Below are 17,571 nucleotides of genomic sequence, written 5' to 3'. Positions count from 1 at the left end.
TGCATAACTATTGAATTCTGGGGATGATTTAATAGTTAATTGATAGTAAGTGGCGATTAAGACATTAGAAAACGAAAGAAACATAACATCAGCAGAGTTTGGATAATATAGTTTATGTTATCGGATACCCACCCGTCGTCAGTGACGTCATGATGACAGGTAAAGAACACGTGGCGGATCCAGAATTGATGATACGGACGAGCACCAATGCGAGCGCAGAAAGGGATCGCACTTAGGGCGCCATTTTCAGCCACGAATTTGGATGCTCTCGCGCATTTCCTCTCTCCACGTGGCTATTTCTCTCTCTCTATCTCAGAGAAACTTAACTGCATAATCTCGAAAGCCTCTGTTTCATTCTCTACATATACAACTTTAGCTTAAATCATCTGATGATGACCCATAGTAATTCCATCCTTATTGACGACAGAAGTACCTGTGCGGTTTGATTTTCTGGTGAGTTTCTTCGGTTGCTTCAGTGTTAAGCACCTGCAGTTTTTTTTTTTTTTTTTTCCTTTTGATTTGTGAGTTCAGGTCAGTGAATTTATCTTATGAATCGAAGTTTTTATTGGTTCTTATGAATTCAGACTGAGAATGAAAATAATTGGAAAATAGTATGCGGATGAGTTTGGTAGCTTCTGAGCCTGGAAATTTTGAAATTCTGGATAATTAAGGTGTCTCGAAGAAGATTGCTTGTGCTGGGAATTTTGAAATTCTGGATAATTTCGTAATTACTCTGTAGGTTTGGTTATGTCGTTTTTAATTATGCACTCTTCTTTTTTCTTTTTCTTTTTTTTTTTTTTTAATTTCACATTCTTCTGGATGATTTCTATGGATGAGGATAAAAAAGTAAGGTTAATGTTCCAGGTAGTCCTTGGTAATTGATACTATAGTTTTTATTCACTTTTCTTTGTTGTTATTAACATTATTTAGCTGTAGTAGCTGACTATGTTAAGGGTATAAGACATATGTCGCTTCTAGTGATGTATGTTATCTGACTCCCTGGTTTAAAAAATGGAATATTTATCTGAAAGCTGTTGCAGGATAATCAAACAGAAGATAACTGCACCATCGTTTGAGCCTGCAAACTTGACAGAATGTCCAAATTGTGCGTATATGAGGTAAATTTTCCCCTTCTAGATTGGTTGCCAAGAACACATAAATACTAAGTTGTTGAATTTGCATCCAATTATCTGCTATTTGAGATTGTTACAAAGACGGGAGGAGGATTAGTTGTACTGATTTTGTTTTTGCAATAGTATTTTGCTGATGGTATAACATAATTCTTCCATTACTGTGGTCTAGTTTATGACAAATTATACACTATTTGTGAGACTTTTTTAAATAGAAGTTTGGGCATTGGTTTCTGGCTCGATTTCCAGAGTTTTCTTGCAAATCTTGTTCAAAAATTTATTGATTTTAATGGGAGCACCTTGTCTTATTGCAACTAAAATTCTATGACTGTTGTTACAGTTTGAACACATAGCTTGCGACAGATTCTTCCTGAGTCATGATGATCATATGGTGCCCACTCCTGGTTCACCAAAGCTTGATGACTGTTTCGTTCTGAAGGAAAACCTCAATGCAAATATCTGTGGATTAACAAGTAGTTGTAGCAATACCAGCAATAGATCGTCTACCCGATGTCGTGATCAAGGAAGGGAACAGAAGGCTTTTTCAATACCTAGGAGAAGAAAAGCAATAACGGAAAATGATTCATGGCCAGTAAACTCATTGTTTTCTTCTGCCTGTGATAGCATCCCAGCCAAAAACTCATCAAGTTTAGCTTTGGACAGTACCGAGTCATGGAATACCAATAACACATGCTCAGATGGTAGGGGCTTCTGTGAATATGACACCTCTTTCTGTGACACAACTACCATGGTTGAAAGCTCTTTCAGTTATTTACCCAGCGATATCGATATAGATCAGAACAGCAGAGAGCTTGATTTCCTCAAAGATGGTCCGAGCAGCGGTTCGAGGGATTTCCTAGGTTGTGATAGTTGGTCTGCAATGAAGAACTTTGAAGATATTGAGACAATGTTAAGGTAACAGACTATGTTTCTTTGCTTCACAATCTTGTTGTTTCTGTATCATCTATCCTTATTACTGTGTTTAATCACTTTTTCACAAGTTATGATTCGACATTTTATGATATGGTCAGTGAAAAAGATGAATTCAGTTGGTTACCATCAGCAGACGACTCAGGAGCCTCTGGTGATTTGCTTAAGTCCAGTGTTACTTTCACATGTCCTGAGACGTATACGACAGAAGAAAGCCACGACTCCTTAAGAAGCTCTTCAATTAATGATACTTTCATGATAACACCATCCATCATATCTGAGGAATTCCCTTTCCCAATTCAATCTGCCGCGGCTGATAAAGAGGATCGATTTGTCCCTCTTGAACAGGTCACTGATCTAAACTGTGCTTTCCTTTTCTCAGATATTTTTTTCACAGTTCTGTGCTATATGAGTTCCTGACATTACTGATGCAAATAGTTTTATATGGAATGAAAATTCGATTGCTGTAATAATGCTAAATCTCTCAACTGTAAAGCATTTGGCTGTGGTCTAAAATGGTTGCCATACTGAGTTTAATCGATATTTAATCCATTCTGCAGCTCAACAAGAAGAAGTCATACTTTGGAAACAGTAGTTCTACTAACATCAATGAGCTACCAAATGAAGTGCCATTGCTTCCTGCTAGAAGCATTTATCATCATCCTTTCTCATCTCCTCAAAGCTCTGAGTGTCCAAATAATGTTCGACTAGTACCACTACCCCAAGGTAATTCTTTCAGCTCATCCAAATATCCACCAAGCTCTCATGACCCTCCTGGCGCGCGAGCTATAGCTGTTCCTGAACAAGGCCAGGAGCGACAAGGCTGTGAAGGTAGTCGATGTTCTGTCACCAGAAGCCTAAAAACTGGAAGTGAGAAAATATCCAGTCCCGACAGAATCAGTAAATATTTTGAACATGGTAAACGCAGAGGAGTTGCTCGAGCAGGTTTATGTACCTCAAATGTAAAAGAAAGCTCGACAGCTAGTTCAGGTACGAACAATGTTTCGCAAGAAGCAGCCAGTTTTCTCCAGCTTCAGCTAGTTATGGAACAGGTATATACATATATATATATATATATTTATCGAAAATTCAACAACTTTTACAATATCATATCGCTACATAATTTTCCTCGAAGATATATCTTTCTTCTTCTTCTCAGAATGACAGAAGCACTTGCATACAATTTTGTCTCTGTCTGTTCCCTAAGCTAACTTGGTAAAATCTTCTTGGATCAGTTGGATTTCAGAACGAAGTTGGGAATAAGGGACAGCTTATACCGTCTGGCTGATAGCGCCGATCGAAGAAATACACGTACCAATGAAGGAAAGCCAAATAGCAATGAAGGAACAAAAGAGTACATGAAACAAATTTTATTCATTCAAAGCTTAAATAGCATTTTTGCAGTTTTGCTAATTTTCAGTTACCTGTGGTTTCTTTTGTTTTGTTTTAGGCGTCGTGGTTGCATGGAAGCAGATAGAAATAGCATGGATCGATCAATGGCGGACTTGCTGTTTCACAGAGCTTCCTACAACTCATTCCCAGCAAACTTGTTTCAAGTGCCATAGAAATCGATGGATGGATGGATGGATGTCCCACAACTACTTAGCATCTACCTGCCTACATTGCTTGTGAATTTAGATGGTGAACTGAAGAAGCTGTTTTTTTATGGTGCTTCATAGCCTCTACTGGTACGATCTTTTTATTTATTTATTTTATTTATTAATTAAGTTTTGCATTATTATGTTCACCTTTCCTTGTTGGTTCCCAACCCAAACCACTGCTGTCAGGATAGCCTCGGACTTTTTATAGGGCCACGAGCAAAAACAAAATGATAGGTTCTATGAACAATTTTTTTTTTTTTTTCAAAATACTATCAACAAGAACAATATAGTAATAAATTTTACAAAAATAAAAATTATATTAATCATATATACAATAAATAAAATATGTGTCTCGTAAGGGATGACGGACTGGCATGGAAGTGAACTGTCGGACCTAGTTTGTGATACATATTTTGATTATTATAAAACTTTACAATATTTTGACTATTATAAAGTCAATAACTCAATAATAATAACCGCAAATTTTAAAGGCTAGAAAGATTAGGTAATTGTAAAAACAGATAAAATTTAAATTAAATTTTAATATATCTAATAATAATTATGAGCTTTATAAATATTTACGAATTTTAAAGGCGAGAAATATGGAATTTTAGAAAAATTATAGTTAAAATTGAATTTTAGAATTAAAATTAGACTAAGTAATTGTTGAAAAAATTTTGGGATAAAATTTAAAATAAATTTGAATATACTTAATAATAGCTAAAATTAAAAATATAGACCCCTCTTAGAGCAAAGGCCCTGAGCAATTACTCAGGTTGCTCCTGCTAAGAGTCTGCCTTGACTGGTGTTTGTCTTTTACAAATTTAATAAAATTTTAATAACCTGCGAAATAAGACCGATATATATGGCAAGCAAGATTCAAAGATGTTGGGATTTGAACGAGTTCATCAACAAATTTTTGAATTTATAAACCCTATTCAAATCGGAAATAATATCATTAATTATATAAATTGAATCAAACAAATATCAAAATATATAATATTTGTATTTCAATGAAATTTGTTCAATTAATTGAAAATTTGGTTCCATTCAAATTTTCAATGCTAAAGTGATCAATACTTTAAAATCTCCAAGAGTCAATATTCAATGCTAATGGAGTCATATGAAGTAGTTCTTGATAAGTTAGATGAAGAGTTTCTTTTTTATTTTAAATTGAAATTGATATTTCTTTTGCAAATTAAATTAAAATATCATTGAAATAAAAATATAAATTAACAATTTATTTTAAACTATAACTAAACAAACCCTAAAGGTGTGTTTGATTTTAGGTTAGATTGAGGTTATACTATAATTTCAATTTTATTTTTTTTTAAAAAAAATCGTAATAGTATTCTAATTTATGACATTTATTTATCATAAATTAATATATTTATACATTTAAAAAAATTATTCTTATAAAATGTATTTTTTTATTTTTATAAATTAATATATTTATTATGATAGTCTTTTACATAATTTAAGATACAGATATGGCTCTTTCAATCTCAAATTATAAGTTTATCATCAAGTATAGAGCATCAGCATAAATGTCTTTTGGGACAACCATATACCACTTTTACAAATTAATGATCATCCAATTTTTTTGTTCATAACTTTTCAATTGATATATTTTTATATTTTTGATAAAATTTACTAAATCGAAATATATTTAACAAGTATAAATTAATACATTAAGTAGGACCACTCAAACTTATTTATTTCATCTTTTCTAGATAAATAAATATTATTATTACATTTAAAACTTTCTCTTTTTTTTATCAATTAGTTTATTTTAATTATAAATAAAGCATATATTTTTTTAGTCATATTATTTAAAATTGTATTAACTATAAAATAATATTCATTTGTATATATTTTATTAAGATGTAATATTTAAAATATTAAAAATATATATACTAAATTATTTAAATCATATATTAATTCTCAAAATTAAAACTGCAATAATACTACTTATATAAAAAATAATAATAAAGTAATATTTTAATTTAATATTATTAACTAATTAAATTTTATTACCTTAAAATCCCGGCCGAACTTAATTAGAGATGTCAAATGGGGCGGATTAGCCCCGGATCCGCCCTGGACCCGGTTTTCATGGGGCGGGTTCGGGTCTAAAATATTTGGTTCGGGGCGGGTTACGGGTTTTATTATAAATCCGCCCCACCCCGGATCCAGGTCCGAACTCGGATATATTAATAATTATTATAATTTATTTATATTTTTATGCAATATAAATTATATTTTTTATTTATTTAAAAAAATTTAAATATAAAATAGAATATTAATTCTAAATCAAATTTATCTTTACATTTCTTTCTCCTACAATTCTCTTTATAATCTGGGACTACTGTTGACCGTCATCACTATGAACTATCGTCAGTATTTGATTGTTCTTATTTTTACAAATATAATTTTTTGATATTTTAACGCATATTTTTTTTAGTATTAAATTATTTTTTTAAAAAAAATTATTTATTATTTTCTTAAAAAATAAAGCGGGTTTGTCGGGTTGGGTCCCAAGGCCTGCAAAACTCGTCCCAAACCCACCCCGTTGGCATCCTTAAAATGATCACGCGTCCAACCCCCACACCACCGTACCATCATGGACGGACAAGAATCATTCTTATTGGGATGACATATGGGGTGGACCCGACAATGTTTAGTCGGTTTTAAATATATGTGAGAATTGAAGTAATTACCTCGTATCTATAGCACACAAGCTAAACTATTATACTACACTTTTATTTTTAACTTTAATTTATTTGTTAATATATTTATAAAATTATTTTTAAAAATTATATTCTCTCAATCACAGCTAAATTGTTTTATTTAGCTTAGACACAGAGTAGTTTTATGTATTGTGTAATTACTAAGCAACTTAGAAGTGTATTACTGAAAATAATTATAATTTAATAAAAATAATTATAGATTAAGATGACTAAATAGTTTAATTAAAATAAAAAAATATAAATTATGAATTTTAAAATGTGATTAAATTGTATAATTATATTTCCAAAAAACTGAAATGAAAAATTATGTGGGACGGACAGAGTATTTAATTTTAAAATCGGGCCGTGCCTAATCTTGATGGAGCCGGGCACACCCGGTTCATACTCATATCAGGTCAGGAACGGTCCGAATTTTTTTGAACTTATTTTTTAGGTTCAAGTACGATTTTTGTTTTTTTATGTCAAATTCATATAAGATTTTGGACTGTGTCTATTTTTACCTGCTCTAATCCTTACCAAGTTCTTGGTTAAAACTATTCTTAAGTATTTTTGTTGTTTATTTTTTCTTATTTCTTATGTGTGGCATGTGTGTGGAACTGTGTCAGGTTTATTAAAATGTTAAGAACCTCCGCTGTAAATATGACGTTAGAATTTGATAAGGGCAAACCTTTTTGGAAGATTTCAACTGTGTAAACTCAAGTTGGAAGTAAGATTAAAATAATTATTATCCTTTGGAATGAGAGAATCCATTAAAATATAAATCGGATCATCATATTTTATTAAATAGCAACGATGAAAAGTTAATATATATATATATATATATTCCCGCTAAACTAGGCATCGATTACGATGGTGACGCCGTCTTAAAAACAGTCCTACAAAAAACACAAGAGTTTATGAAAATAATAATATTATTTTAATATTATTATAGGAATAGCCAATAGAAATATTAATTATTATTTTTACCGTTAATCACTATTTTATATATTGTATATAATATATTATATAATAATATATATGAATGTAATAACTTGCATGTATATTATAATATATATGCGTAGTATATATGTATGTATGTGGATATATATATATATAAAGGCAGGAGAGATGGAAGTGAATTGATTGTAATCAAAAGTAATCCAAATTGATTGTTGCACACACATATTTATAGGCATGAAAATCCTATACCGAAGGAAATATAAAAGCATACAACATGGCTACGTAGCTACACGTTTATGCTACGTGTATAATACTCCCTCTTGGATGTTTTTATACGAAAAATGTGTCTCGTTAAAATCTTACTAGGAAAAAATTCTGTGGGAAAAAAAATCTTAGTGAAGGAAAAAGAGTACATCATTCTTGTATTGATTCTCCCCTTGGTCTGAGGATTATTGAAGATCCCTAAACCGACGCATTTCAATTTTCTTCACTAGTTTTTCAAATATTGCAGTCAGTAATGCCTTGGTTAATATATCCGCCAAATTATTATCTGATCGAATTTGCTGCACATCAATTTCACCATTCTGATGAAGATCATGAGTAAAAGAGAATTTTGGTGAAATATGTTTTGTTCTATCTCCTTTAATGTAACCTCATTTCAATTGGGCTATACAAGCCGTATTATTTTCATACAATGTAGTTAAGAGAATTTTATCGTCAAGTATTAACCCGCAATTTTTCAGAATATGTTGAGTCATTGACCTCAACCAAACACATTCTCGACTAGCTTCATGTATTGCCAATATTTCAGCATGATTTGAAGAAGTGACAGTTAATGTTTGTTTCATCGATCCAAGAGATCACTGTTTCACCACAAGTGAATATGTAGCCAGTTTGAGACTTAGTTTTATGAGGATCCGATAAATATCCTGCATCAACAAATCCAATTAATTTATGTCGAGAATTTTTCGAGTAAAATAACCCGAGATCAATTGTTCCTTGGAGATAGCAAAAAATGTGCTTAATCCCATTCCAATGTCGTCGAGTAGGCGATAAGCTGAATCTTGCTAACAAGTTTACAGCAAATGATATATCAGGTCGGGTGCTGTTAGCAAGATACATTAATGCGCCTATAGCACTCATATATGGCACTTCAGGGGCAAGTGTTTCTTCGTTTTCCTTTTTTGGTCTAAAAGGATCCTTTGCGGGATCGAGTGCTCTGACGATCATTGGGGTACTTAGCGGGTGTGATTTATCCATCATGAACTGTTTTAGTACCCTTTTGGTATAATTTGATTGGTGGATAAAGATTCCACTTTCCAAGTGCTCAATTTGCAAACCAAGACAAAATTTGGTTTTTCCAAAATCTTTGATCTCAAACTCCTTTTTCAGATATTCAACAACTTACTGGATTTCATCAAGAGTTCCAATTAAATTGAGATCATCGACATATACAGCGATGATTACAAATTCAGACCCATTTTTTTTTATAAAAACACATGGACATATAGGGTCATTTATATAACCTTCGTTTGTTAGGCTTTCGCTGAGACAATTGTACCACATTCGGCCTGATTGCTTGAGCCCGTACAGAGATTTTTGCAATTTGATGGAATATGATTCTTTTGACTTTGATTTGAATGATTCAGGTATGTTTATCCCTTTTGGGATTTTCATATAGACATTATTGTCTAAGGAGCCGTAAAGATAGGCAGTAACCACATCCATTAATCGCATATCAAAATTATTGTGTACTGCCAGACTCACCAGAAACCTGAATGTTATTCCATCCATGACCGGCGAATATATTTCTTCAAAATCAATGCCCGGTCTCTGGGAAAAACCCTGGGCTACAAGCCTTGCTTTATATCTTGTGATATCATTATTTTTATTTTTTTTCTCACAAACACTCATCTGTAATCAACAGGTTTCACATTTTCCGGTGTTTGGACTATAGAGCCGAATACTTGCCGTTTTTTCAATGAGTCCAATTCAGACTTAATTGCGTCTTTCTATTCTGCCCAATCATGTCTTTGCCGACATTCATCAACTGATTTTAATTCATAATCCTCGTCATCTTTCATTATATCGAGTGCTACAGAATATGCAAATGCATTATCAATATTTGTTTTCTTTCTATTCCAATATTTTCCACTGATGGTATAGTTAACAGAAGTTTCAATAACTTCATCATCACTTTCATCAGAATTTTTAGTATCAACCTCTTCAGGGGTTGTACTGGCTTTTTCAGGTATCTGATCATTGTTGATTCATTCACCAGTATTTACAATTTTCTTTTTTTGTGGACTCTTATCCTTGGAACCCAACGGTCTGCCACGTTTTACGCGGGCAGTATGCTCATTAGCACTCGGCACTTTCCCTTCTGGGATATTTATTTTGGCTGGTGCATTTGTTGCTGCAATATATGATTTTGTAACTCTGGCAGCATCATTAAAAGTATCAGGTAATTGATTTGCAATTTTCTGCAGATGCACAATTCTATGAACTTCAAGTTCACTATGTTTCGTACGATGATCAAATTCAAGTGGTATTTTCCACGAAATTTCTTTTTTCAATTGATTATTGTCTCCCCTTAATGTCGGGAAATGTGATTTGTCGAAATGACAGTTTGCAAACCTCGCAGTAAATAAATCACCCGTTGTTGGTTCAAGATATTTTACGATCGAGAGTGATTCATATCCGACAGATATACCCAACCTTCTTTAAGGTCCCATTTTCGTGCGTTGAGGTGGTGCAATTGACACATAAACAACACACTCAAATATTCGCAGGTGATATATTTGGTATTTTTCCAGATACCAATTGAGTAGGGGAATAACAGTGATAACTTGTCGGTCTTATTTTCACGAGGGCTGTTGCATGTAATATAGCATGTCCCCAACATGATACAGGAAGTTTAGACCTCATCAATAATGGTCTAGTAATTAATTGCAATGTTTTGATAAGGGATTCAGCGAGGCCATTTTGCGTATGTACATGGGGAACAAGATGTTCCACAGTAATCTCAATTGACATGCAGTAATCATCAAATATATGTGATGAATACTCTCCAGCATTATCTAGACGTATTTTCTTTATCGGGTAATCTGGAAATTGTGCTCGCAATTTAATTATTTGTGCAAGTAGTCTAGCGAAAGCTAGATTGCGAGTAGATAACATACATACGTGTGACTATGGCGTTGACGCGTCAATTAGTACCATAAAGTACTTGAAGGGTCCACACGGTGGATCTATTGGTCCACAAATATCACCTTGAATTCTTTCCAAAAAAGTTGGGGATTCAAATCCAACCTTTGTTAGAGATGACCTGATTATTAACTTCCCTTGGGAACAGGAAGCACAAGCAAATTCATTCGGACTCAAAATATTTTTCTTTTTTAATGAGTGGCCATTTGAATTTTCAACAATTCACCTCAGCATTACATTGCCAAGATGCCCAAGTCGATCGTGCCAAGTTTTAAATTCGCTAGTAGCCATTTGGTCTACTAGGTGATATATTTCAATGGCACTGATTTTTTAATAATATAAGCCGGAAGAAAATGATGGCAATTTTTCTTTCACAATTCTTTTGTCATTAACAATCTGAGTTATCATGAGATACTCATTTTCTGCCTCATTCAATGTTTCAATGTGATAACCATTTTTCCGAATATCACTGAAGCTTAGTAAATTCCTTCGAGCTTTGCTCGAGAACAAGACATTTTCAATTGTCATTTTTGTCCATTTTGGGAGAAATACAGTAGCTTTTCCTGAGCCTTCAATCATTTTCGATACACCACTGATAACATTTGTTTTTCAAAGTGCTGTGAGTCGTAGCACTGTCGATAAGGCATATATTGTCATCGGCTCCAAAATATTTGGCATCTATATCTTTGCAAGAAGGTAAAAATAATAAAAGACGTGTATTAGTAACATAATCAAAATAGACTTATATTATAAGGGGCAATACAAAAAGGGGGACATAAAGCATCAAAATAACAAAAGAGATACAACAATATTTTATCATTTAACATCATCAGCTATATCAAGCAGGTCATCGGCATCCAGGTGCGTGATATTTTCATTCATCACATCGTCAAATGTGTCATCGTGGGCAGCGTGGTTTGTTTCGGCAGCAACTCTTCCCTGCCTTTCTTTTGAGGCCCGATAAGTTCAGCCAAGTGACTGGTTGTGCGACAAACATGGGCCCAATGGCCTTTGATTCCGCACCGGGTGCATTCCTCGTCATTGTTTCTGTTTCTCCCGGTGTTAAACCTCTGTTGAGGTCTGTATGGCCTTCTGTTATTATAACGCTGATTTGGCACATATTGGGGCTTGTTTTGATAATTATTGCGACTGTATGCGTTTGCCCGGCCCCGTCCGCGATTATGATTTTGATCGCGATCAATTCGCTGATTTCTTACTTGCCCACGACCACGCACCGGATTTTTCGGTTGTATTGCATTTGGCTATGGAAATGGATTTGCACCTGTCGGTCCAGATTTGTGATTTTTCTACAACAACTCATTATTTTATTCGGCAAGCAAAAGACAGGTGATCAGCTCAAAATATTTCTGGAAGCCTCTTTCGCGATACTGTTGCTGCAAAACCATGTTAGAGGCATAAAAAGTGGAGAAAGTTTTCTCCATCATATCAGATTCAGATATATTTCGCCACAGTGGCGCAGCTGTGATCTTATTTTAAACATGGGCAGAATTATATTATTGGACTATTTTAAAGTCCTGAAGCCGTAGGCTTTGCCATTCGCTTCGTGCCCTCGGCAACAATGTCAGCCTTAAATGATCATATCTTTCTTTCAATCTCTCCCACAATTCAAGTGGGGATTCCAGCGTGACATACTGCATTTTTAGTGCATCATCGATGTGATGACGCAAAAAGACCATGGCATTTGCACGATCTTGGCTCGGGGAGTTTTTATCCCAGGCAATGGTATTTTCTAAGCCCATTGATGCCAGATGCATTTTAACATCGCGAGTCCATGCCATATAATTTTGGCCAGAAACGAGGAGAGAGAGAAATTATTATTTGGCAAGGTTAGTCATAATAAACAGATAAAATATAAAATATTACCTTGCGAGAAATAAAATATATAATCGTGCTGATAACGTGTTGTAATATTATTATAGGAATAGCCAATAGAAATATTAATTATTTATACCGCTGACCACTATTTTATATATTGTATATAATATATTATATAATAATATATAGGAATGTAATAACTTGCATGTATATTATAATATATATGTATAGTATATATGTATGTATGTATGGAGTTGTATGTACGTGGATATATATATATATATATTGATTGTAATCAAAAGTAATCCAAATTGATTGTTGCAAACACATATTTATAGGCATGAAAATCTTATACCGAAGAAAATATAAAAGCATACAACATGACTACGTAGCTACACATTTATGCTACGTGTATAATAAATATTGTGATTTTTAGGATATATTTTATACTTTAATTATTCAATTATAGTATTCTGTAAAAATTAACATAATTAATTCTTTTATGAAGCATAAGTTCTAAAACGAAAAGTATAATAAGAGCCTATGCAAACAATAATGTGGTATTTTTTAAAAGAATACTCCTACTGTCATGTAAATCTGTGCTTATTTGACAGGTCACGACAATTAATAAAAATGAATAATAATTGTTACTTTTTTCTTTTATAGTAAAAAAAAAATACAAAAATATAATAATTTTTTACTTAAAAGGGAAACGGGAATAGTTTTCGATGACAACTTAAAAAGGAAAGTGAGTATAAATTTGAATGACGGATGAAGTATATTTTATGCTCTAAATATGCAAACACAGTGTTCTTTACATATATAAATCAACATAATTAAATTTTGTTTTTGGGCAAAAGTATAAACTCTGATTCGTTAGAGCATAAGAAGAGTCTGTACAAATAATAAGGTGATGCTTTTTGAGTATATATTTCATACTTTGATTATACAATTACAATATTCTTTATAAAAAAATCAACATAATTAATTTTATTTTAGCGAGAGTATAGACTCTAATTCATTATAGTACAATAAGGGTCTGTACAATCGCAAAGCTCTTTCTATACTATATTAACAGCCAGAAAGTATATAAAATATTTTTCTCCAATTACAGGTCCAAGAGGAGGATGAGAACAATGTATACCTCGACGATAAATCAATTCCAATCCGATAAAGCATCCGATGACAATATATTAATGTTAATGTGGTCTATGTGAAGTAATGTGTTTATGTGAAAAGTCTCCATTATTCTACTACTAAATATTAATGTTAATGTGGTCTAAGTAAAGTAGTGGGTCTATATGAAAAGTTTCTAAAAAGTATTGCATTCGAATTTGACACTAATGGTCGGCGTATGTTCTTGCTGAGAAACTAGTATGATAGATGTTGATTAACTTTAATCAACATATTAACCGTTGTCATTCACATTATATAAGAATTTATTTGATTTTGTTTTAAATTTAAATTTTTAATTCAAACTTTCATTTAAATAGTATCTCGATCTAATATTTTATAAAAAATAAAAAATAGTAAATTTTTGTTGAAAAATAGTAGTACTTTCTCTGTCACATAAAATATGCTCACTTTTTTTAATCATCTAATAATATTTTTGTTATATCTTTCTAGAAAAAATTATATCACTTTTTATATATGTTTTACTATATAAAAAAATAAACAAAATATATATATATATATATATACACCATCTTTAACATATGCATCCAAAATTTTAAATATATTATTAGGTGATAGAGAAAATAGTAATTTTAATTTGAAACTAAAACCATAAAAACCAAATATTAGTCTCCATGTAAAGATACGGAAAAAAAACAATCAATTAGTATATGTAAATGAGGTTTGGATGCAAGTAATGAAATGGTGTTTGAATGTTAATTGAATTATGATAAGTACATATTTAATTTAAATAAACTTAAAATACAATTTGAATATTTTAAAATTATACTTCAATAAAATATACGAAATATAAATATTATTATCTCTGTCCACTTGGTAATATATGTTCTATCATTTTTATTGATCAAACACAATATATATATATATATATTTGTTTTAGTATATATGAATGTTACTACACATTATAAATATTATTATATTTATATTTATTAACATCAATACTTTCATATTAACTTTACACATTATAAATATTTATATATTTATATTTATTAACATCAATATTCTCGCGTTAACTTTACATATTATAAATATTTATATATTTATATTTACTAGCATCAATACTTTCGCATTAACTTTACATATTATAAAAAAAATTTAATCAATTTTGATCTCATTATAAACAATTTCAATCAATTTTGATTTCATCGTTAAAAAATTAACGAAAATTACTTACGTTGACATAATAGAAATAACGTAGCAGTTGACCTGGAAACTACACGGCCATGTACAATTATACACGGTCATATTATTATATGATTATATATATTTTAATGTATAATTATACACGATTATATTGTTACACGTATAATTGTGCAATTATCCAATCAGCAAAAATAATTACACAATAGTCTTCAAATAGAACCAAAATAAGAATGCTTGCTTGGGTTTGACCTAGTGTCATAGTAGCATTTCTCAAGCTTTAAAAATTATTTAGTGATGTGTAAACTATTGTACAATTTTTATGTCTTAATATTTGTGTCAACTTTAAACAAGACAACCTCAAGTCCAACGTCGCCTCCAACGTCACCTACCAAAAGCAAATTTATCGCCGACCCAGTAAACATGCTCAGGCCATTCGTATCAAATAAATTGTACAAAAATTTCTCTCAAATTCCACCTCATATATATATATATATATTTTTTTTTTCTATTTCACCGTCAATTTCTTTCACTTCATTACAAAATATATATATTTTTTAATTTATATCAAAATAATTAATAATATTATTAAATTTAAGTAAAATTATATCAATATATATCATTTTATAAATAATAAAATTTTATATAATACAAAAATATAAATTAAAAATAAAAACAAATAATTTAATAAATAATATTTGAAAAAAAAAATTCACTGGGATGTTCTGTCCAGCACGACTTTTGCACCAATTACTTTCCACTTTAATTGTAATGGAGATGCGAGTGTTTCTCAGCGGCAACAAGATGACGTCACCCGGGGTTGATGTTAGATGTTATGACCTATATATACAGACAGAAAGAGAGAAAGAGAGATAGAGAGAGAGGATCGATGGGCAGAAGAGGTGGAAAGGTATTTGCTTCTTCTACTGCATACATACAGCCACAGCGGCGGGTTGCTCCTCCGAGCTTCACCGTTACTGTCCGCGGAAACGCCATCAAGCGTCGTAGTTTTGCAGCGCTTTTCCGCATGCTGAAGGACGCCGCCGTTAATATAGCCGTCCGTTACCTCGGCCTCGCCGGCGAAAAATAAATGTCTGTACTGTGTCTTGCTATCATCTGTTGTGCCTGTGCTTAATAAAAATGTAATTAAATTAAGGCAAAATACCAAAAAAGAAATTGTCTATGTGGATTACCAAATTTGTTGAAAACTCTTTATAGTTCTAAAGCTCCAAAATATCTACTTTGTAATTTCTAAAATATTACAAAAAAATTTTCCTCCATTAGGAATTAACGATGTATTTCACGTTTGCTATGCATTTTTTTCTTTTTGTTTATAAAGATACCCTAGTAACTTTATTTTACAGTAGCTTCTTTCTTATTCTTTATTTTCTTCCATACTATCTTCTTATGTTTTACGAAATCTAAAAATTTAATAAATTAATTTGACATCCAAATTTAAAATCAATCTAAGAAGAAGGAAAATAACTTGTTGCTACTCGTTGCAGAAGAAAAATTGAGAAAGAAAGAAGAATTGAGGAGGAAAAATAAAGAAAAAAAATTGAGGAAAAAGAGAGAGAAAGAAAAAAATAAATAAAAAAATCAAGAAGAATTGGAGAGTAAAAAATGAAGAAGAAAGAAAATTGGGGAAAAAAAGAGAGAGAAAGAAGAAAAAGAATTGGAGAAAAAAAAAATCTAGTCCAACCTGCTTCTTCTCCCTCTTTCTTTTCTTCTTTCATTTTCTCTTTTTTCTTCTTTTTCTCGTCTTCCTTCTTCCCTACTCCAGCTCGCTTATGCCCGTCATCTTCTTTCTCTTCTTATTATTTTCCAATTCTTCGTTCTTCAAAGAAGAATTGAAGATCAAGAATATGGAAAAAAAAATTAGGGGAAAAAAAGAAAAGAAAGAACTGGATGGGACTGCTGCAGCGGCCTGAAAAAGAATTGAGGAAGAAGAAAAAAAATTGGAGAAAAACCTAGTGCGTATGTGAAGAGAATTTGGGGAAGAAAAAAAAAGATGGAAGAATCGGTGTTTTTGGGGAGAAGAGAAGAAGAAAGAAGAGAAGAGAGAAAAATAAATTAAAATATATATAAATAAGAATATAACGGTCAAATCTCATAAAATTTAACCTCCGTTAGTCAAATTTAGAGAGGGGGAAGAGTATGAAACATTTTGGAAACCACAAGTAGCTTTTTTGAAAATTTAAAACCACGAGGGGTTTTCAGCGAATTCGGAAAACCACAGGGATTTTTTTTGCTATTTTGCCTTAAAGTAATTACCTGCGTTTGCCGACTGAATATTTAATAATTACGTGCTTCTTATAAACTCGTGGAATAATTAATATCGTTTGGATGCAATATAATTATATTTTAGATGTAACATAAATATTTGTGATTTGATATTCTTTACTATATTTATATATTGTGTTTCCTCCGTCTCAATTTAAATTATTTTTTACTATTGTAATCTTTCTCACATAAAAGTATTATTTCATATTTTTAGTAAAAGTAACTATATTTTAATACAAAAATACCCTTAACTTTTACTTAAATTACAAATATATCTGTTGGCTTGAGAAATCCAACAAAACAAAATAAATTCGAAAGTAAGTTTCGAATTTGATGACTTGTACTTGAGGTATGAATCCCTAAGCGATGTAGTTGTTGATACAAAAATCCAAAATACAAACAAGAAACGAAAATTAGAGTTAAGAAAAAACTAAAATGTAGAATTGTCCAGAATTTTCTTGTATTGTCGAATGTTTTCTTTTTGCCCATGCTCCTTACTTATATACATTTGTCTGCATCGTTTTCGAGCGGTTGGATTCGGTTACCTGATTACGAGATAAC

General features: G+C 31.6%; 1 protein-coding gene across 4 annotated transcripts; it reads left to right on the top strand.

Annotated features, from left to right (window-relative positions):
* The first annotated feature begins 264 nt into the window (after positions 1–264).
* LOC127252720 (protein LNK1-like) lies at positions 265–13,771 on the top strand. Of its 4 annotated transcripts, none has more exons than XM_051277023.1 (8): positions 265–453; positions 1,041–1,118; positions 1,471–1,831; positions 1,925–2,045; positions 2,162–2,408; positions 2,621–3,112; positions 3,296–3,414; positions 3,511–3,807. In XM_051277023.1, the coding sequence occupies exons 2-8, from the start codon at positions 1,095–1,097 to the stop codon at positions 3,623–3,625; spliced, it is 1,479 nt and encodes a 492-aa protein (XP_051132980.1). In that variant the 5' UTR covers positions 265–453; positions 1,041–1,094; the 3' UTR covers positions 3,626–3,807. The 4 variants fall into 4 exon arrangements, 3 of the variants coding, with proteins under 3 accessions (XP_051132980.1, XP_051132979.1, XP_051132978.1); XR_007839128.1 differs by adding an exon at positions 13,508–13,771 and having other exon boundaries at positions 266–453; positions 1,471–2,045; positions 3,511–3,748; XM_051277022.1 differs by having other exon boundaries at positions 1,032–1,118; positions 1,471–2,045.
* Positions 13,772–17,571: the final 3,800 nt, after the last annotated feature.

This window comes from Andrographis paniculata, unplaced genomic scaffold (genome assembly GCF_009805555.1).
Source record: "Andrographis paniculata isolate CXL003 unplaced genomic scaffold, ASM980555v1 Contig46END, whole genome shotgun sequence".
Taxonomy (NCBI): Eukaryota; Viridiplantae; Streptophyta; class Magnoliopsida; order Lamiales; family Acanthaceae; genus Andrographis; species Andrographis paniculata.
Note: the sequence above shows the minus strand (reverse complement) of the source record. Positions and strands in the feature narration are given on the sequence as shown.